Below are 21,399 nucleotides of genomic sequence, written 5' to 3' on the forward strand. Positions count from 1 at the left end.
GAGCAGGGCAGGGCTGAGGGAGAGGGGAGACTCACGGGTGCAGCCACTCTTGCTGTCAGTGACGATGCCACGGAAATTCCAGAAGCCGGGCTCGCAGCGGTCGCACTTGAGCCCCCCCACACCGGGCTTGCAGGAGCACTGCCCCGTGCCTGGGTCACAGGACCCCCCGTAGGAACCATAGGGATTGCACTGACAGGTGCCTGGGAGAGAAGAAGAAGGAGAAGGTGAGGCTGAACCTAGCCTGGGGGGCTGAGGGATGCGGGGGGATGCTTGTGGGATGCTGGGGGGGGTGCTATAGGGGATGGTGTGGGGCGATGCTGGGGGATCCTCTAGGAGGTATGCTCTGGAGGGATGTTGTGGGGAGATGATCTGGAGGATGCTCTAGGAGGATGCTCAGGGGGGATGCTCAGGGGGGATGCTGGGGAGGACGTTGCGGGATAGTGTGGGGGAATGGTGTGGGGGATGCTCTAGGAGGATGCTCGGGGAGGATGTTATGGGGGAATGGTGTGGGGGGATGCTGGGGGTGATGCTGGGGGGGATGCTCTAGAAGGATGTTTGGGAGATGCTCTAGGACGATGCTTGGGGGGGATGGTGTGAGGAGGATGCTGGGGGATGCTCTAGGAGGATGCTCAGGGGGGATGCTGTGGGGGGAATGCTGTGGGGGAGATGCTGTGGGGGAGATGCTGTGGGGGAGATGCTGTGGGGGAGATGCTGTGGGGGAGATGCTGTGGGGGAGATGCTGTGGGGGAGATGCTGTGGGGGAGATGCTGTGGGGGAGATGCTGTGGGGGAGATGCTGTGGGGGGATGCTGTGGGAGCATGCTGTGGGGGCATGCTGTGGGGGGGTGCTGTGGGGGGAATGCTGTGGGGGGAATGCTGTGGGGGGAATGCTGTGGGGGGGGATGCTGTGGGGTGGGGGGGATGCTGGAGGATGCTCTGGGGGCTGCATCCAGGTGAGGGGACCAACTGTGAAGCCCCCCAGCTGCCCAGGCAGTGCAGGGCCAGGGTCTGATGCTGGGCAGGAGGAGGTTTCACCAGCTGCTCCCCACACAGCCACAGCTCCAACAGGGAACCAAACCTCCAGGGATTAACCCACTGGCTTTGCTGTCATCAAGAACTCATCTCTCATTAACATCAAAGAGGGAGGAAGCTATTAGAAGTTTATTATTAATTCATTAATTAGGAACTTGATGGAGGGAAATGATCCAAAGATAGACAGAGAGACGCTCCCTGCATCCACAGGGAGCAGCAGAAAGGGGACGTGGGGCAGAGCTGGAGAGAAAAGGAAACCTCAGGAGCAGCAAATAGGGTGCAGATGGACACCCCTAGAGTGCCAGGGGTGGGGAAATGGCACGTCCAGAACAGAAATGGCAGGTCCAGAACAGACAGCAATGGATAAATCTGCCCTTGGGGCTCCAAGCTGCTGGTTAAGTGGTAATTACCTCCTGATGTTTGCTTCCTGCCAGCACAGGGACAGAGGTGGGACAGAAACCCTTGGGAAGCTGGAGGGCAGGGGACAGGATTTCCATTGGAGACACAGGGGAACATCACTGCCTGCCACTGGCAGGGCAATGCTGGAAGGGAAATGCTCCTCTCCTCCCCAGCATCCCTGACCAGCTGCCCCCAGCTCTCCCAGCCCCTCTGGGCCAGCACCCACCTCACCCTGTGGCCCAGCCTTGCCAGGAGATCTCCAGATGTGCTCTGGATTCTGCTGCTTTTTAAAGGAGCTGGCACATCACACAACATCCTCCCCAAGCACACCCCAGCCAGGCATGAATCTGTGGGCTACCGTGTTGCCCTGAGAGGTGGCCACAGCCTCAGCTGGTCAGAGTTTGCTCATGCCTTGCAAAACCTGTCTGAAGTGCTGACTCTGGTAATGATTTAATAAATATTAATGAGAAGTTAATAGTCAGCCCATAATAAACCAGCTCAGCTTCCTGCTGGGTGCAGTCACCCACTTGTCACTGCTCCTCTGGTGGCTTCCTGAAGGTCCTGGGTGAAGCCCAAAGCCCTGTCCCACCTCAGCCTGCACTGCATGGGGACAAGCAATGTTTTTAGTTGGAAAAACCCTAAACCTCTAACCATGGTGTGAAGGTGCAGAGGGCACAGCCTGGCCCTAGGGGCATCTCCTGGGGTGTCTAGTAGGGACTCAGCACCACACCAGTTCTGAGCCACCAACCTCTCTGCCTGCATTTCAGACAGACTTGGACCTGGAAGTTGACTCAGGGCTTCTGAACCAACCAGAGCATCACCAGTAGGTGTGCACATCTCCACCTGGGCATGTTGGGAGCCTGGGATCAACTTTTTTTGAGCTTGGGAAATCACTCATTAGCTAAGGAATGTCCCAGGTTCCACCACCCTTTGCTTCCTCTGGCACGGGACCCCAAAATCCTCCCTCATCCTCCCTCTCCTTGAAGGTCTTCAACACCCCCCCCCAATTTTCACTCACTTGGGCATCCAGCTGCACCCACTCCAAGTGCCAAGGTCACGTTGTCTGGGCAGCACCCATAGATGGTCTGGCTGCAGTGCACAACCAGGAGAGGTGGTGGGGTTGTGGCAAGGGCTGCAGAAGAAGGGGGGAGAGGCAGAGGTTATCCTGGGCACCCAGGCTGCTCCAGGGATCAAGCAGCACCCAGGTGGAACAAGGGGATGAGGTGAGGTCCTTGGCCAGGGAAAGCAGAGGGAAGGAAGCAGGGATGATGCAGCAGGGATCAAGGTGGACACTGCTGTGTCCTTGCTTAATGTCCTTAATGCCCTTGCCTGTGATTTCCTTGCTCAATTCCAGGGAAAGGGGACACGTGGCACTGCAGGGCATGGGGTTGGGGACAGGATGTGACAGCCTGGGGTCTGGCTGCCCTCAGGGGACTCACCAGGGCAGGGTCCTTGGCTGGTGACATGGAGGTCCTGGCGTTTTTCACAGCGTGTCTTCTTCAGGTGACACTCGTTGGTGTAGGTGACCCCGTCAGAGCCACAGACCTGGCAGGACAGGGAGGGGAAGGTGATCAAGGCACAGGGAAATGGCACAGGAAGGAAGGAAGGAAGGAAGGAAGGAAGGAAGGAAGGAAGGAAGGAAGGAAGGAAGGAAGGAAGGAAGGAAGGAAGGAAGGAAGGAAGGAAGGAAGGAAGGAAGGGGCCCTACCCATGGGATGCACTCTCTGGGCCAGGAAGCATGTGGGGAGGTGAGCAGGGAGAAGGGAGAGGGAAGGAGAGGAGAGGAGAGGAGAGGAGAGGAGAGGAGAGGAGAGGAGAGGAGAGGAGAGGAGAGGAGAGGAGAGGAGAGGAGAGGAGAGGAGAGAAGGGGGAAAGGAAGGGGGAAAGGAAGGGGGAAAGGAAGGGGGAAAGGAAGGGGGAAAGGAAGGGGGAAAGGAAGGGGAAAAGGAAGGGGAAAAGGAAGGGGAAAAGGAAGGGGAAAAGGAAAGGGGGAAGAGGGAAAGGGGAAAGGGGAAAAGGAGGGGAAAAGGAGGGGAAAAGGAGGGGAAGAAGGAAAAGGAGAAGGAGGCAGAGACGGAGATGGAGATGGGGAAGGAGAGGGAGAAGGGGAAGGGGAAGGGGAAGGGGAAGGGGAAGGGGAAGGGGAAGGGGAAGGAGAAGAGAAAAGAGAAGAGAAAGATAGAAGAGAGAAGCAAGGGGTGCAGGAGTCAGGCCGGGTGGGTGTTTACCGGGCTGCGTGGCAGTGCCAGGCAGGTGAAGTCACAGACACAGGGCTCATCCTCAGCATCCTCATCCCACCAACCCCCGTAGTGCCGGCACCGATCCTGCTCACACTCACTGCCATCACCTGAGCCTGAGCCCCCCGAGCCACACTCTGGAGAGAAGGAGGAGAGGGTGACAAGGGGGTGACACCAACAGGGGACAGGAGCCCAGCAGCAAAGCTGGGGAGGGACCTTCCAGAAGGGCATGGAGTGATAGGACCAGGAAATTGCTTTAAACTGGAAGAGGGGAGCTTCAGGTTAAATCTTAGGAAGAAATTTTTCCCTGTGAGGGTGCTGAGCCCCAGGGTGCCCCCAGAAGCTGTGGCTGCCCCATCCCTGGAGGTGTTGAAGGTTGGATGGGGCTTGGAGCATCCTGGGCTGGTGGGAGGTGTCCTTGCCCATGGGAGGGGTTGGTTACATGGTCTGTAAGGTCCCTTCCAACCCAACCCAATCTGGGATTCTCTGATTCAGAGGGGATGGGGACAAAGCCCTGTCCCTGACACAAAACTGTGCCCCTATAGGGGAAGCAGCCCACAGCTACCCATCCAGCTCACTGCAGATTTAACCTCAGCACTGCCAAGCCCCAGGTCCACACATATTAAGATGCTTATGCCTGGACCACAAGGAAGGTCCCTCTGCCTTGGAGAAAGCAGATTTTCCCACTGCTGTCACAAGATTGTGCTAAATCTACACCATAAGAGATGCTTTAGCAGGTAGCCTGAGGTCTTCCTCTCTACAGCATCATCACAGGAGCCAAAGCAAGGATCCTGCAGCCACCAGTGCCCAAAGGCTACCTGGAGATCAGCTAGATTGACACACATGGGAGGAAGCCACAGTTTAACTCCACGATTTGATCCAGCTCCTTCTCCTGCTTTCCTGAACACAGAGGGCAGGAGGGAGATGGCTGCTGCTGGGATAAGGATGGAAACCAGAGCAGAGGAAGGGCTGGGGTTTGGGTTTGGTTTGAAATTCAGTTTGGCAGATATGTTTAACAATCTATAAACTCTGTCCCTGGCCTGGCTGCCTCTCCAGGAGATGCTCAGAGCTTCAGCAGCAAGAGGGAGATGGGGCTGATTTCAAAGGCTTCTTGAAGGGGAAGTGGGGGAAGAAAAACCTGGCCTGTTTTATGGAGTGATCAAAGGCTGAGGTTTGGCATTACACAGAGAATTATTTAAGATCTTTTCCCAGAGGGACATCAACCTGAAATCCCCCAGGGGAGGCTGTGATCAAACACCATGTTATGTCTCTCCTCCTCCCCGAGCTCTGCCACAGCCCTGAAGTCCTTTCCAGCCTGACTACATCTGCAATGAGGCAGAGAATCTCAGCTCAGGGAGTCAGAACATCAGAGCAGGGAGGTTTTAGGTGCCTCCTGTGCTGGGAATTCAGACAGCACTGAGAAATCTTTGCAGGGTCCTGCTCCCAAGCAAAGCACAACCAGCCCTGTGACCTCCCCATCTCAGCAGTGGCCTCAGGGATGGTCCTGGGGCAAAAGGAAGACAAAAAAGTGGCAGCCAAGCTCCCTGTCCCTGCTCTGATTCCTCTCATTGAAGTGGGGAATGAAAGCAGAGTTTATCTCCTTCCCTATCTGCTTGGGGCTTCCTCCCTCCTCACCCACCTCTGGATACCAGGGGACAAAGGAAGGTGGCAGGCGTGGTGCTGGGTGACACGGAGCCATGAGGAAAGGACCAGGCTGTTGGACTCTGGGGACACTGGGGATGTCCCCAGGGCACCCCATGAAGCAGGTGTGACGTGACCCAGCAGAGCAGGGAGGGGATAGAACCCACAGGGAGATGGCAAACCCACCGTCCTCACACGGCCCCATCCTGACCACCTCGATGCTCTTCTGCTGCTGGCAGGAGGCCACCTGGAGCTCGCAGGGGTTGGGGTAGGTGATGCCATCACTGCCACACAGGGGGGCTGGGGACTGTCCCTGGCAGCGGGGACACACGCACTGCCCGGCCACGCAGCGGCTGCCGAAGGAGCAGAGGCTGCTGCCACAGGACTCTGTGGGGAGGAGAGAGGGGAAAACACAGTCAGAGCTTGGAGGGACACTTTGGAAACCAGCTGTCACCAAGCTGGAGACCACCAAAGCCATGCACTCCTTCCCCAGTGCAAGTTCTCCTTCCCCAAGTCCTCCCTCCCCAGCCAAGTGCTCCCTCCCCAAGTCATCCTTCTCCAACCAATTCCTCCTTTCCAACACAAGTCCTCCTTCCCCAAGTCTTCCTTCTCCAAGTCCTTCTTCCCCAACACAAGTGCTTCCTCAACCAAGTCTTCCTTCCCCAATTCAACTCCTCCTTTTTCAACACAAGTCCTCCTCCCCAACAAGTCCTTGTTCTCCTTCTCCAACCAATTCCTCCTTCCCCAACCAAGTCCTCCTTCCCCAAGTCTTCCTTCTCCAAGTCCTCCTTCTCTGACACAACTTCTTCTCCAACCAAGTCCTCCTTCTCCTCTCCAACACAACTTCTTCTCCAACACAAATTCTCCTTCCTCAAGTCTTCCTTCTCCAAACAAGTCCTCCCTCCCCAACCATGTCCTCCTTCTCCAAGTCTTCCTGCCCCAATGCAAGTCCTTCCCCAACTCAACTCGTCCTTTTTCAACACAAGTCCTCCTTCCCAAGTCCTCCTTCTCCAACACAACTTCTCCTTCCCCAATGCAAGTCCTTCCCCTGCCAAGTCCTCCTTTCCAACACAAGTCCTCCTTCCGCAAGTCTTCCTTCTCCAACCAAGTCCACCTCCAACACAACTTCTTTTCCAACACAACTTCTCCTTCCCCAACACAAGTGCTTCCTCAACCAAGTCTTCCTTCCCCAATGCAAGTCCTTCCCCAGCTCAAGGCCTCCTGCAATGGACAGGTGACAATCCAGAGCATTTCTGCAAGAGGGGAGATCAAGATGAGATCTAAGGGAGAAATTCTTCCCTGGGAGGGTGCTGAGCCCTGGGCTACCCAGAGAAGCTGTGGCTGCCCCATCCCTGGAGGTGTTGAAGGTTGGATGGGGCTTGGAGCACCCTGGGCTCCAAGGTGGGAGGTGTCCTTGCCCATGGCAGGGGTGGGGGGATGGAAATGATCTTTAAGGTCCTTTCCAAGCCCAGCTATTCTGTGATTCCCAGCAGCACCTCCCAGCAGCTTTTCTTCTAGCACACCATTGCTAGAATTTCATTTCTAGTATGAAATCCTATTTACTCTCCCAGTGACTTCAGCTTCCTCCTGCTCACAGGAGGACACTCAGAGCCATCTGTCACACTTGGTTGTTCTTCTCTCCCATTTTTAGAGAGGATTTCCATGTAGAGTTCAAGCTTGGAAAGCCAGCCCCAGCTGGCTGGGTTTCATCAGGCTGAAAGCATTGCTTTTACTGTGGGAGCAATTTGTTCTAATGAAGAACCTGGGCTGGGCTTTTAATTCATTAAGAAATTAGCACAGAGGGTTCCCTCCCCCTGCTGGGGAGGAAAGAAATGAGGAATTAACCCCAAGGAAAGGAGGAGAGGGAAAGCTCCTGAGATGGGTGAGCAAACCTTCCAGTTTGCTGCTAGCTATTCAGGTGGTTTTAACCCAATTTCTCTGCTTGGTTCCATGGACATCAGCCCAATTTCTTTGCTTGGCTCAGACAAAAAGAAGGCAGAGCCCCATACAAAGGAGAAGCTGCTTGAGAGGCTCAAGATGCCCACGTTTTGTGAAGCCACCAGGGAAGACCATAAGATGAAAATCCTTAGGGAGAGTCTCCAAGTGCCCAGCCAGGAACCAGGCTGTTGGGTGTCCCTGGGCAAGCTGGAAAACCCCCCAAAAAGAGGGAAAACCCCAAAACAAGCAACAAAATCGCCAAGAGGAATGCTTAGGGAGACCTCTCCACCCCTCCCAACCCTGGTGCCACTCTTGGAAATGCCACCAGCAGGAACGGGAGGGATGGAGGGAGGGATGGGACTTGGCCAGACTCACTGCAGTCTCCTTGGGAAGCCACCAAAATGTTGGTCTGTTGGGTGCAGGCCCTGACATGGAGCTCACACTCGCTGCCATAGGTGTTGCCATCAGAGCCACAGACGGGCTGGGAGGAGGGGACACACTCAGTGGGACAGACACACCGCCCCGTCTCTGCCTCGCAGATGGCCCCGAACTGGCACTTCCCACAACGCTCTGCAGAGATAAAGAAGAGGAGCAGGAGGGTTGGAAGGCATCATGGAATCATTGCTGCTTGAAAAAAGACCCCCTGGGGATCAGCAGGAGTGGAAAACCCCCATGGAGGTGTTGGGGCCACCTGGGGAGCTGATGAATCTGTCACAGTTAATACCCTGGCCTGGCAATTAAACAGGATGCTGGATGATCCCTATTAATTCCCTGATAAAGGAAGGAGAGAGAATAAGGGAGAGAGATGGATGGGTTGGAAACTAAACCACACAGCTTTAATGAAACAGTAGTGATAAAAAGGAAAAATGACCAAATTTATACAAATATACAGGGAAATTGATCCCATGTTCCTTCCCCCCAATAACTCTCTGCAGGGCAGCACTGGGAAAGTCCAGGCTGGAATCCTGGAGTCAGGAGCAGTTGGGAGCTGGAGGCAGAACACACAGATTCAGGCTGGGATGGATCAGAACCACAGGGAGAGGAAGGGATGGAATCCTCCCAGGATGCTGAAGCAAAGAGGGACAGAGGAAGAAGAGGAGGAAGGGAAGGGAAAGGAAGGGGTCTGACCCAGGTGATCCCTCCAATTTATCCTGAGTATGAGGTGGATGGGATGGAATCCTCTGTTTGGTCAATTTTGGTCATTTATCTTGTGTATTTCTCCCCAAAGAAGGGTTTGCAGTGGGACCTCTTGACTCCTTTTCTCCTTCCAGAGGGCAAAATGTTCCTCAGAACCGAGCAGTATCCCTGGTTCTGCATCCCAGGCTATAACCAGGGAGTTTTATCAGTCCCAGAAGCAGACACTGAGTGAGAAACTTGCTGTTAAATGGAGAAAGTAGCTGAAAGCAAAATTACAAGATAGAAAATTAACTTTATCCAGGACCAAACCCAAACCCAGGACATTGTCCTCCCCCAGGTTGGGTCCCCGATCCTTTCAAGTCAACTATGAATCACTTTGCAGGGTTACCTCTTGCTGTAACATCACAAACATTGAGTTTTAGAAGGAATATTATTTCCTACTTTGAATAAGTAAAACAAATATCAATTTTAGGAAACATTTTTTCACTAAGAAGGTTGTCAGGCCCAGGACAGTGGTGGAGTCACCATCCCTGGAGGCATTTAAAGGGCATTTGGAGCTGGTCCTTAAGGCCATGGTTTGGTAGTTAGATTGTGGTGGTGCTCAAGGGTTGGACTGGGTGAGCTTGGAGGTCTCTTCCAACCTAAAATATTCTGTGAAATCTATAATTATAAAATCTATAATTATAAAATTGGTTTCGTTTCCATTTCTGACATGAGTCAAGAATTCAGGGTTTCAGGGAGATGGCAGGAATTTTGTGCTGCCTCCTCCCTGAGGAGTAAGTTAAAAGCTAAGACTTTTTGCTCTGTGGGGAGCAGGAATCTCAAGGGACCACGGAAAGGAAGGGCTGGAGGAGGAGGGAGGATGGGAGGCTGGAAGGTAAGAACAGCTTTTTCTCTCCTTCAAACCCTCCTCTTCCCTCCCTGCCATTCAATTCATGAAGAATTTGGCTCAAAGATGGGTTTTCTTTTTTTTTTAATTTCTTTTTTTTTCCTTCATACAGCACCTGCTGCCTTGGCAGGGAGGAGGGAAGATGCAGCAACCCCTGCTGGGTTTCTGCAGGCTGTTGGCTGGCAGGTTTCTCAGCCAGAGCCCAAAGCTTGCAGCCACACCTGGGTACCACGGGTGGGCAGAGGGGATGCTCAGGGCAGTCTGTGGGCAGACAAAGGCAGCTTTACCCTCCAGGTCACTCAAGTGCCTGACATCTGAAGTATCTGCATCCTCTAATTACGTTTTTTTCTGACCTGAAGCCCCTCAAGCCATCTGCTACTTGGCACTCAGGAGTCCCAGGGGTGGGCAGAGGTCTTCCTTTCCTCTGCTGTCTCAAAGCCCTTCCCACAGACCAGGGTGATCCCCACTAGGATTGCACAGCGCAGCTCAGACACCCCAAAGGCTTCACCCCAATCCTGCACTGACAAGTCCCCAAAACCCTGGGTGAGACCCAGCACCAGCTCCAATACCCAACCTGCAGATTAGGGGGCAGGAAATCTGTATTACTGGGAAAACTGGGAACAGCCTTAGCAGATTATGTCCCAGCTGGGGCTGTGCCTGTCTGCAAACATTTTCTGCCAGAGCTTGGAGGTGGAATTGTTATGGGATGGGGTCCTGGCTTGGGCTAGGATAAAGGGGATTTTCTCTCTTGTGCTTTTGCTTTCAGCTCAGTCTCTTGGAAGGAGCTGCACTTGCTGAAATTAACAGCAAGTTTCTCAGTGTCTGCTTCTAGGACTGATAACACTTGATATTTATAGTTACTGCTGGAGCCTGGTGTGCAGAGCCAAGGACACTGCTCAGCTCTGAGGAACATTTTGCCCTCTGGAAGGAATAAAGAGGTCCCACCTGCAGCCTCCTTTGGGGAGGAAGGGACAAGAGAGATGCCAGAATTGACTAAACAGAGGATTCCATCCCATACACCTCATACTTAGGATAAATTTGAGGGATCACAAGTTCCAGCTTCCTGCCTTTCCTGCTTCCCCTTCTTCCCCTGTTTTGCTTCAGCATCCTGGGAGGATTCCATCCCTTCCTCTCCCTGTGCTCCTGATCCATCCCAGCCTGAATCTGTGTGTTCCTGCCTACAGCTCCCAACTGCTCCTGACTCCAGGATTCCAGCCTGGACTTTCCCAGTGCTGCCCTGCAGAGAGTTATTGGGGGGAAGGAACATGGGATCAATTTTCCTGTATATTTGTATAGATTTAGTCATTTTTCCTATTTCTCATTCCTGTTTCATTAAAGTTGTGTAGTTTACTTTCCAACCCATCCATCTCTCTCCCTTATTCTCTCTCCTTCCTTTATCAGGGAGAAGGGGGGGATTATTTGGTGTAATTGCCAGCTCAGTGTAAACCTGACAGATGGGGTCGAGTCACACGCTCCCCGCAGTGCCAACCCAGGTACCCCAATAATTTTATCCCCTCCTTGTGCTCCCAGACTTCCTGCTCCTAAAGAAGTAACCCAGCTGCCCCATCCTGAGATGAGCTCTTACCACAGGGTCCTTTGTGTTTGATTTTGATGTCCCTCTTGAGGACACAAGCCATGGAGCTGAGCTCGCAGGGGTTGCCGTAGGTGCGGTTGTCGCTGCCGCAAACGGGGTCGTAGCGGCCCTGGCAGAGGTGCTGGCACTCACACACGGCCTCCTGGTTCTTCACCACACACCTGGCCCCAAAAGTACACTCCACACTCAGGCAGGGGCTGGGTGTGCCCAGGTCTGCAAAAAGGGACAGGAGAAAAAAGGGCCCGGGTCTCAGGGTGATGCTTTAACGGGTGGCCCAGGGCATGGAGCACAGCGCTGCGTGACAGCATTCCCCTCCAACCCCCCCAGTCCCTGCTTCCCACCCCACAAACCCCAATGCCCAGAGCTCCTGACCTTGGAACCACCCTACACCTGCTTTCCAACCCAAAAAGTTCAATGCACAGAGCTCCTGGCCTTGGCACCAGCCCACCTTTGCCTCCCATCCCAAAAAGCCCAATGCAAAGAGCTCCTGACCTTGGAACAACCCCAACCTTTTCCTTCCTCCCCAAAAAGCCCAATGCCCAGAGCTCCCAGCCTTGGAACCACCATACACTTGCTTTCCACCCCACAAAATCCAATGCCAAGAGTTCCTGGCCTGGGAACCACCCTACACCTGCTTCCCACCCCAAAAAGCTCAATGGAAGGAGATCCTGACTTTGGAACCATCCCAACCCCTGCTTTCCACCCCACAAATCCCAATGCCCAGAGCTCTTGACCTTGGAACAACCCCAACCTTTGCCTTCCTCTCCAAAAAGCCCAATGCCCAGAGCTCTTGGCCTTGGAACCACCATACACTTGCTTTCCACCCCAAAAAGCCCAATGCAAGGACCTCCCGGCCTTGGAACCACCCCAACCTCTGCCTCCTACCCCACAAATCCCAGTGCAAAGAGCTCCTGACCTTGGAACCACCCTACACTTGCTTTCTACCCTAAAAAGCCCAATGCCCAGAGCTCTTGACCTTAGAACCTCCCCATCCCTGCTTCCCACCCCACAAATCCCAATGCAAAGAGCTCCTGCCCTTGGCACCACCCAGCCCCTGGCACCCTCCATGCCAGCCCAACATGCCCAGCTCAGCATCTCCCCCATGCTTGGCAGAGGTTAGGGATGGGAAGCAGGCACAAGATCTTCTCTCTGCACGCCAGGGACTCCATCCCATCCCCAGCTACATCCTGCCCTGAGGGAGCAGCCAGAGGTGGGATCAATCCTCTGGATCTCCCCAGTCTCTGGGTCTCTCCCAGAGCTCCCAGCCAGCATCAAGAAAGAGCTGAAGGAAGGCAACAGACTGAGGCTCCTTGTTGCCAAGAGGGGAGCTGGTACTTCTTCTCCCCAGGAGCAGTGGTGCCATGAAGTCAGCTCTGGGGCTGTGGACAGGGCAGGAGGCAGCAGAAAAGTCAGGATGGGTCTCAGTGCCTCCTGGACACTCTGTGCATCCTCCCTCAGAACCTGGCATCTGCTGCTGAACCCTCAGGAGCCAAAAAGCTCAGCCAGGGGCAGTTCCTTTGGCTGAGGCTTCACATCCTCAGAATCACAGAGTCCTCTCCACATCCCAATGCCCTCTGTGGCCACTGCCAGGAAAATCTGGCTGGACAAGGACAAGGACAAGGACACCTGCATTTGGCTTCTCTCCTCCTGTCCCCTTCCCTCCCCCAGCAGCTCAGCTCCCTGCCCCTTCTCTCCCACGCTGGGGTTGGCAAAGCCAGGGATGGAGAGAGACCTGGGAGAGCCCCAGCACTTCCCAAGGACCCTTCTGGAGACTCATGAGAGAAAAAGCCCTGAGGGTCTGAGGACACAGATTGAACCCGTGCTGAACACTGACACGGACACAGGACACAAAAACACAGAGGTGGGGAACAGACAAGGGAAGCCAAGGGGTGATGGATGCAACAGGCAGACACAACACAGCCCCAGCAACACCTGGAGCCAGGCAAGCACAGAGCCACAGCCTGGGGGGAACAACAAAGCCCCCAGAGCCCACTGGAGTGGCACAGGGAGTGGAGAGGGGCCATGGGTCCATTTTCCTCCCCTCCTGAGCCCAAGGTGGTGAACGTGCAGGGCAGTTGTCTGGCAAGCAGTGAAAAGGACCCAGGCAAGTCTGGATTTGGGGTTTGGCTCTAGGGAAGCATCAGCCAAGGCAAAACTTTGAGCCAACTGTCCACGAAGGAACAGGGAAGAAGGGGACAACTCAGGACATGGGTACTTCTTCAAACCACCCCACTTCAAGCAGATCTCCAGCTTCCCTGCAGGAGGAGTTGATGAGCAGCTCCCAAAGGACCAGGAGCTGTGCTTCTCCCTGGGATGCTGCTCACATCTCCTGCTCGTGCCTCACTTTTTTAAAACAACATCTCTACCCCAAGCACATCCCCCAGACCCAGGGACACCCCCAGAGAAAGGGAGGATACCCTGAGCTGGGCAGGAAGCAAATCCAGAACTTCACCTGGAACCTGAATTCCCCCTCTTGCCTTGGGAAAGCAGTGAGGGTGCAGGGAGGAGCCAGGCCTGATGGAGAGAACATTACCCTGACACTTCCCACCCTCCTGAAGCAGAGCAAGCCTGCAGAGAAGCAGCACATGAAGTTCCTTCACAGCTTGAACTACAGCCTGTGAAATGTCCCTGCAGATGCCAGCGGGAGTTTTGGCACCAGTTTTGATGTGGGTGGAGATAGGGACCTCCTGAGCAAGGACCTCAGATCCCAAACCTCCTTTGATTCCTGCTCCTTCTCCACCTTGTAGGTGGGGAAACCAAGTCCCAGAGCACATTCTGCTCATTCTGATGGATTCCAGGGCACTGATCCTCACCTGCTGGGCAGAACCCTAACCAAGCCCTGGGGACACCAAACTCCCCTGCAAGCCTTGACACTCCATCACCAGCTCCATGGAGCCATGGGGGAATTTTTGTGGAAAAGGGCAGAGAGAGCTCTTCAGTGGCTTCCAAAAAGGCACCCAGGGCTTTGTTGGATACTGGGAGCCCTGCACAGCCCCTTTCCTGCTGGACACACATTGCAGAGAACAAGGGGAGAAGCAACCACAGAGCCCCAGGCAGGCAGAAATCTCTGGGGAAGAGGAGGTGGGGAAACAAGGAGAGGGGGGGGTGGTGTTAGTTGGGGGCAAAAAAGGAGAGGTAAGATCAATCAGGAGCAGTCCAGCCTCTTGTCTCAGCCAAAGAAGGGCTTGCTAAGGACTTGGGGGGGCTCAGAGCACCCACCTCTGCTCCCACTCTCCTTCGCCTCGAAGGGACAGAAGCATCGGACAAGACCCCGCTGCCCTCCCAGGCTTTTCCATTCCAGCAGAAAGAGTTTGGGGTGTGGGATGGGAGCAACCCCAAGGCAACCTCTCCATCCTAGGGGGCTCTCAAGGAAAACTAGAGAGGAGGGGAGCAGTGAGGAGAGGCCAGGAGTGTCACTGGGCTACGGAGAAGGGGAGAAAGCCGACCTCCTAGCAGAGATGTCCGGGTAGGGAGCAGGAGGGTGATGCGAGGACACAATTCCTTCCTCCAAACAGGCAACACTGTAAAACACAAGACACAGACGAAAAGGAAAGAGAGAGAGAGAGAAAAAGAGCACAGAGGGAGAGAGCAGAGAGAGGCAGGGAGGAAGACAGATGAAACTACAGACACCTTCCCTCCACCTCCTGTCCACGTCACCTTCATCCCCTCCCTTCTTCCTCAACTGCACCATCACGGTGTAGACACAGAGATTTAAAAACTCAGGTTTAAAATCCAAGGTCTGGGCTGTTTTGTTTGGCTTTGCCTCCTTTGCCTTGCTGCTGGAAAAGTCAGAGCTCCTCAGACATGCTGGTGTGAGAGGTGAAAGCCCTGCAACCATCCTAATGGGCTCTTTTTTCCTCCCCTTTTCCTGCATCCTAAAAGCAGAGGAGTGGATGATCTCCTCCTGCTCCCTGCCCTGGGCTTGGCTCCTGCTGAGTGTCCCCTGGGTCCTGTCCCAGCCCCTGCACCCTGAGGAACCCTCAGCCACAGGAGAGAAGGTGGCACCAGCAGCAGTGCTCATGCTGAGATCTTTTTTTGACATCAAAGCTGGTGAGGAACATCCCCACCCTGTCCCCATTTCTAAATCTGCTTCCCAGCTCAGGCTGAGCTGGTGACACAGAGGAGGACGTGTTCTCCTTCCCCAGCTGGCAGAGAAGATGCTTTCCTAAGCTGATGGAGAGGCCAAAGCTTGTCCACACCTCGTGGTGGCTTTGCTACAGGGCAGTCTGGAGCTGTCCCAAGGACTGTGAAATCCCAGCCTTTTTTTGGGAGGCAGAGCCCCAGCTTTGATTTTCTTCCTCCTAACCCCCAGGGATGCAGCTCCTGCAAGGAAATGTTCTTGCCTGCTGTCCTGGCTTGGAGGAAGGAAAGGTAAAATAGGATGGAGAGGAAGAGGGACCACATCCTGCTGTCCTCTGGCCTCACCCCACCAAACGTGGTGGCAATGATGAGCATCTCATAGAGGGGAGGCCACCAGCACAAGTTCTCTGCTTGCCCTAAAAACTGGGGGAGCCTTAGCTCTAAATAAGGTCCAGAAAGGGTTTGTAGAGAGCCCATGGGAGGCAGAAGCCCAAAAAGTGCCTCTATCATCTTCCCTATAGAGAGAACGTGGGGAACTGACTCCTAATCATTCAGCTGCCAGAAACAGAATGGAAGAGGTGATTAAAAATAACAGCTGTGATTACACTGAGTGTGATTTTGGGAGGCTGACAAAATGGTTTTCAAGCAGCTGGGCCTGGCAGCATTAATAAAAAAACAACCTACTGCAGGAGCACAAAGCCAACAAAACAGACCCACAACATGGGGCTCCATTTCCAAGTCCTTTGGAATTTTTGATACAGCTGATACCTTTTAAAACATCAGCTTAAAATAACAGGACAGGGTGCTGGACCTGCTGAAAAAAACCCAACAAACCAATTTGAGCTGAAACCAGAGAGTCCTTCCCACTCATACAAATCAATCCAGGAGTTTTTGCCTCCTTCTTTTTCTCTGCAATGATTTTCCAATTGGACATTCCCAACATCTGAGGGACCCGAAGCCCCCATCCTATCCCACACTCCTGAAAAGGCTTCCATTGGAAAGGTCAAAAGCTGCTCCCAGAGACGAGACAAAGACACGGAGAGACTTCCAGAGGGTGGTGGCTTTGCTGGGAAGAGTTCCTTATGGAGAGTACCTGGAGCTGAGAGAAGCAGGAAGGCATGGAAGGGGAAGCATGGGAGAAGCTTAGGGGTCTGGCACTACCCTGGGAGAAGGAAGGAATGAATGGGGAGGACTGTAGGGTGGTGACAAATGTACACCTGGCCATGGGGATGAGTGTGAGCAACCAGCTGGACACCTCAGGGTGTCCAAACACAACAAAAGGATTTTTCCTGCTGTCAGCAAGCAGGAAGAGAGAGAGAGAGGAGGAACACGTGCACACACGGACAGGAGGACTGCTGGAAGGAAAAAAAAGGAGAAGGAAGGGGATACCCAGGCTTTGGTGGCTCCAACATCCAGTGCTGGGCACCTAGTCATGACTTGCTCAGAGCGGTTGCTCCTCGAGGTCCCTTCCTTGACATTCTACGGGTTCTACCCGGCTGGGGAGCCAAAGGGGGTATCGATGAGGTTCCTTTGGGCCCCCAGTGCTTACCACAGGGTCCCTGGTGCTGGATGGGGATGGCAGTTCTCTGGTGGCACTCAGCCTGGCGGCGCTGGCAGTCGTTGCTGTAGGTGCGGCTGTCGCGGCCACAGAGGGGGCGGAAGGCGCCGTCGCAGGAGATGCGGTCGCAGGAGCAGCGTGGGGACCCCCGGCGGTTGAGGCAGATGGAGTTGAACTTGCACTCCTCCTGGCATTTGTCTGGGGGAAAAAAACCAAAAAAACCAAAAAAAAAAAAAAAAAAAAAGAGAAGAAGGCACCCATGGGTAATGTGGAAAAGGTCAGGGAAAGGGCCAAGCCCGCTGCTGGGCTGGGGCAGAGGGGGATGGAGATAAATGCGGTTGGGAGGGTGTGGAGGAGGAGGCTCCATAAGGTCTCTGGGAAGGTTGTGCTTCACCAGCCTCACAGTCAGGGAATCAGCCAGGTTGGAAAGGAACTCTGAGAGAGAGGTCCTCCAGAGACTTCCCAAACCCATCTGGATGCATCCCTGTCTGACCCTGCTCCAGCAGTGGGGTTGGACTGGAGGATCACAGAATCAGCCAGGGTGGAAAGGGCCTCTGAGATATCAAGTCCAACCCTTGAGCCCTAAGCCCATGGCACTTAAAAACCTCCAGGGACAGAGAATCCACCACCTCCCTGGGCAGAACATTCCTCCCTGATCACCCTTTCTGGAAAGAATTTTTTCCTAATATCCAACTTAAACCTCCTCTAGCAGAGCTGCCCAGAGAGGTTGTGGAGCCTCCTTCTCCAGAGACTTCCCAAACCCATCTGGTTGCATCCCTGGCTGACCTGCTCCAACAGTGGGCTTGGACTGGAGGTTCTCTAGAACCCTTCCAACCCCTGGCATTCACAGAATCAGCCAGGTTGAAGAGGACCTCTGCGATATCAAGCCCAACCCTTGATCCCTGAGCCCATGGCACTGAGTGCCAGGTTCAATTTCTTCTTAAAAACCCCCAGGGATGGAGAATCCCCCCTTCCCTGTGCTGCCCATTCCGAAGTCCATGAAGTGCCATGGGCTCAGGGCTCAAGGGTTGGACTTGATATCTCAGAGGCCCTTCCCAACCTGGCTGGTTCTGTGATTATTCCTTATCTTATGAACAGACACCCCTGTAAAGAGATTGTCCCCTTCCTCTTGACACTCACCCCTCAGATATTTACATCCATCAATAACATTCAACCTTCTTTTCTCAAGCCCCAGTCTTTCCTCCCCAGAAAGATGTCCAAACCCCTTCAGCATCCTCCCTTTTGGACTCTCTTCTTCCCTCCCCCTCATTACCAAGAACAAAACGACGGGAAAAGCCAGGAACCCGAATTCTCCTGGGCAGCAGGGAGGTTCTTACCCTGCTGGTGACACTGCCCTGACCGGACCTTCTGGATCTCCAGCCCCCGGATGGCCCCGGAGCGCAGCATCACGCACTCGTTCTCGTATGTCACCCCATCGTCCCCGCACACCGGCTCCCTCTTCTGGGGACAGTTCTCGGGTCGGGCCAGCAGGTCGGCCCGGCGGGTTCGGGGGTTGACCCGGCACACCCGGTTCATGTCGTTCAGGACACCTTTACACGGGTCTGGGAAGAAAAAGGGAACAGGAGGTCAGGAACACCCTGCCCCATGGAGCTTAATCCTGGCTTCTCCTCCTCCTCCTCCTCCTCCTCCCTGCTGGCCCCAGGAGCTTCTGCACCTTCCCCCCCATCAGCATTGATCCCACTCCTCAGGACTGGGCATCTCTTGAGCTCTGGATGCACAGGGATTTATTTCTAAGGATATCTGCCCTAAGGACACGTTTTGCCCAGCACTGACCATTGATGGGTTGAGCTCTGCCTTTTTTCCCAACCTTTTTTTTTCCCCCCTCCCCTCTTTTTGTCTCCCAACCCAGCCAAACCTCCTGAGTTTAATGAACAAACAAAGGTTTTTAAAGGGTCTCTTCCAACCTAAACCATTCTGTGGTTCTGGGGTAGTGTTTGGTTTGGCCTGGAGCTCAAAGGTCATTTCCAGACTCAACAACTCTCTGATTCTGTGACACTTGCAAGATGCTTGGTGCTCCCATCCTCCTCCTCCTCCCATTCCCCCTCCTTGGCAGAGTCCCAGGGCCACACACTTCCCTAATCTGGGTTTATCCAGCTCACAGCAGCACCCCAAAATCAACCCCAAAACCATGGGCAGAAGAGGTGCCTGCTGATCCCTAATCCCTCCCCTGCTCCTGGGGTTTTTCTCTTCCTTGTCAAGCACAGTACCTGGAGAGCACTGATCCATTTTCTGCCATTGCAGAAACACAATCAGATCTTTCCATCCCTTAATCCTGCTAGTCTGAAATCCCTGTTTTAACCACAAGGAAAAATTAAAAAAAAATCCATCACCCTGTTTCCCCTCACCTCTCACAAGCAGGTGTGGGACCTCCCTTGTCCCCATAGCCCCTGTCCCCCAGCCTAGGACAGCTGAAAACTTTTGCTTTCTTCATTTTAGCAGCAATGATGGAAAAGAACCTGCAGGACCTACCCAATGCATCTCCCATTCCCTCTCCAGCAGGAGCTGCCCTGCAGTCACACCAGCAGACACCCAGGGATGTGTTCCCTCCTTGGAGGCCTCAAACCCCCCCAGAAATCACAAAAAAACCCCAAAACCTCTTGTCTGGGCTCAGTAAATAGGACAGAAGAGATACAATGAGATTGTAGCAGAGGCAGATGCACAGAGAGCTCTCAGGACAGCACAAAGAGGGGATTTGGGATGAGCTCTGCCCCCTCTCCTACTCCTACTCCTTTGCAGTAGTCTCAAGCCTCACAGCACCCCCTAAAAGAGTTCAAATCCCTTCAAGGATTTTCAGCCCCACAGCTCAACCCAGCCTTGCTTGAGTTTCTGCTGATGCCCCAGCCCAGACCTGGAGGAGCTCAAAAAGAGGAGTGAGGCTCAAAGCCTTCTCTCTGCCCTAAAAAGCAGGCGAGTGGCATCACCTCCTTCACACCTCCCACTTGTTCCCATCTCACCCAACTTGGGACAGAGCAGTCCAAGAGCAATTAAAAGCTCTTCCAGGTTTGCAGCCTGCCCAAAACCATTCCCACACTCCTTCCCCTGGGGACAAACACTGGTCTGGCACGTGTCCTGGCTGATCTCATGGTTTTCCTCAGGAAAACAGTTGCTTTTAATTACAAGTAGCCCCAGCCAGCCCCAGCCAAAGAGGAAGGCATCCCCAGAGCAGAAGGATTGTGTTTGTGCTCTGGGATCTGTGCCTGTCAGGCTCCTTTAATTAGAGGGAGCTGCCCTGGGCCACTGGCTAGCAGAGGGCTCCTGGCCAAAAGCAGCAGCCTGGCCAAAAACTCCAAGCAGGGGAAAGAGCAGGAGGGAAAGGAGATGATACAGATGTTCCCACTGCTCTCTAGGTCAGTGAGACCCAAGCAGAAACATCCACAGCCAAAAGCCATGGGGGAATCATAGAATCCATAGGTTTGGGTTGGAAGGGAGCTTAAAACCTTCAAACCAACCCCCACCATGTGCAGGGACACCTCCCCCAGCCCAGGATGCTCCAAGCCCCATCCAGCCTTCAACAGCTCCAGGGATGGGGCAGCCACAGCTTCTGGGGCACCCTGGGGCAGTGTGGAATAGGAATAGGAATAGGAATAGGAATAGGAATAGGAAGGGGACTCATTCCCAACCTGGCTTTCAACACTGCCAGGAATGGGGCAGCCACAACTTCCTTGGGCAGCCTCTTCCAGTGGCTGTGGGCTTTGGCTTGCAGGCAGAGAAACAGGAGAATCAAATAAAGAAAAATAAGGAATATGTTTTTCCAATATAATTGGAAGCCCAGACTGGAAGGGACCTTAAAGAGCATCTGATTCCAACACCTCTTCCATGGGCAGGGACACCTCCCACCAGCCCAGGATGCTCCAAGCCCCATCCAACCTTCAGCACTGCCAGGGATGGGGCAGCCACAGCTTCTGGGGCACCCTGGGCCAGTGTGGAATAGGAATAGGAATCACACAAAAAGCCCCCAGCAAAGGGTGCCAGAACCTCACAGCTTGAGTTGGGTTGGAAGGGACCTTAAAACCAGCAAACCAACCCCCACCATGGGCAGGGACACCTCCCACCAGCCCAGGGTGGCTCCAAGCCCCATCCAGCCTTCAACACTGCCAGGGATGGGGCAGCCACAGCTTCTCTGGGAAACCTGGGGCTCAGCACACTCACGGGGAGGAATTTCTACCTAATGTCTAACCTAAATCTCCTCTCTCCCACTTTAAAAGCAATATCTCCTTGTCCTGTCATTCCATGCTCTTATCCAAAGTTCCTCCCCAGCTTTCCCAGCATTTGGAAGCTGCTCTAAAGCCTCCCTGGAGCCTTCTCCTCTACAGCCTGAACCACCCCATCTCCTTTAGCCCGGATGTGTTGGTTCAGCCCAAATTTCAGAAACCACCACCCACAGCCTGACCTTTATTTCTTTTTTTTCCCAGCTCCTTTTTGGAGCTGATGAGAGGAGGGAGCAGCTTCTCCTCCCCAACCCTGCTTCCCGCTGACTCCGTGGAAAGTCCCCTCCTGAAATCTTTTTTTTCCAGGGGCTGGGTGGGACGAGAAGGGGGGACAGGGGACTCACCACAGGTGCCATCGAACTTCTTGAAAATGTTTTCCTGCTTGTCACAGGCGTGCTTGTTGAGGGCACACAGGCTGGGGTAGTCCCTGCCATCGCTGCCGCAGACGGGGCTGTCGGGAACGCCGCTGCAGGACGAGGGACAGGCACAGGTGGCTGACTGGCCATCGGCTGAGAGGACACAGGTACTGCCAAAACTGCAGGTCACCTCTGAGCAAGGGTCCTTGGAACCTGCAGGAGAGGAAACGGGGCACAAAACAGGCTTGGGTTGGTCCCCTCCGAGTTGCTCCTCTGCGAGATAAAGAAGCTCAGGGCCTCGGGGGATTCA

The 21,399-nt window shown here is 54.1% G+C and overlaps 1 protein-coding gene across 4 annotated transcripts in view; it reads right to left on the minus strand.

Moving 5' to 3' along the window:
* Positions 1 to 21,399, minus strand: part of AGRN (agrin) — a 108,041-nt gene that overhangs the window by 21,602 nt on the left and 65,040 nt on the right. For 3 of the 4 annotated variants that reach the window (XM_030463822.1, XM_030463819.1, XM_030463820.1), the window contains exons 5-14: positions 21,078 to 21,302; positions 17,842 to 18,066; positions 16,496 to 16,702; positions 10,858 to 11,079; positions 7,622 to 7,816; positions 5,495 to 5,695; positions 3,659 to 3,804; positions 2,870 to 2,975; positions 2,449 to 2,562; positions 36 to 200 (exon numbers count right to left, since the gene is read on the minus strand). In XM_030463822.1, the coding sequence (XP_030319682.1) occupies positions 36 to 200; positions 2,449 to 2,562; positions 2,870 to 2,975; positions 3,659 to 3,804; positions 5,495 to 5,695; positions 7,622 to 7,816; positions 10,858 to 11,079; positions 16,496 to 16,702; positions 17,842 to 18,066; positions 21,078 to 21,302 (1,806 nt within the window). The remainder of the gene's footprint in view (positions 1 to 35; positions 201 to 2,448; positions 2,563 to 2,869; positions 2,976 to 3,658; positions 3,805 to 5,494; positions 5,696 to 7,621; positions 7,817 to 10,857; positions 11,080 to 16,495; positions 16,703 to 17,841; positions 18,067 to 21,077; positions 21,303 to 21,399) is intronic. The other variant, XM_030463821.1, reaches the window with a different exon arrangement.

Source organism: Calypte anna, chromosome 21, assembly GCF_003957555.1.
Source record: "Calypte anna isolate BGI_N300 chromosome 21, bCalAnn1_v1.p, whole genome shotgun sequence".
Lineage (NCBI taxonomy): Eukaryota > Metazoa > Chordata > Aves > Apodiformes > Trochilidae > Calypte > Calypte anna.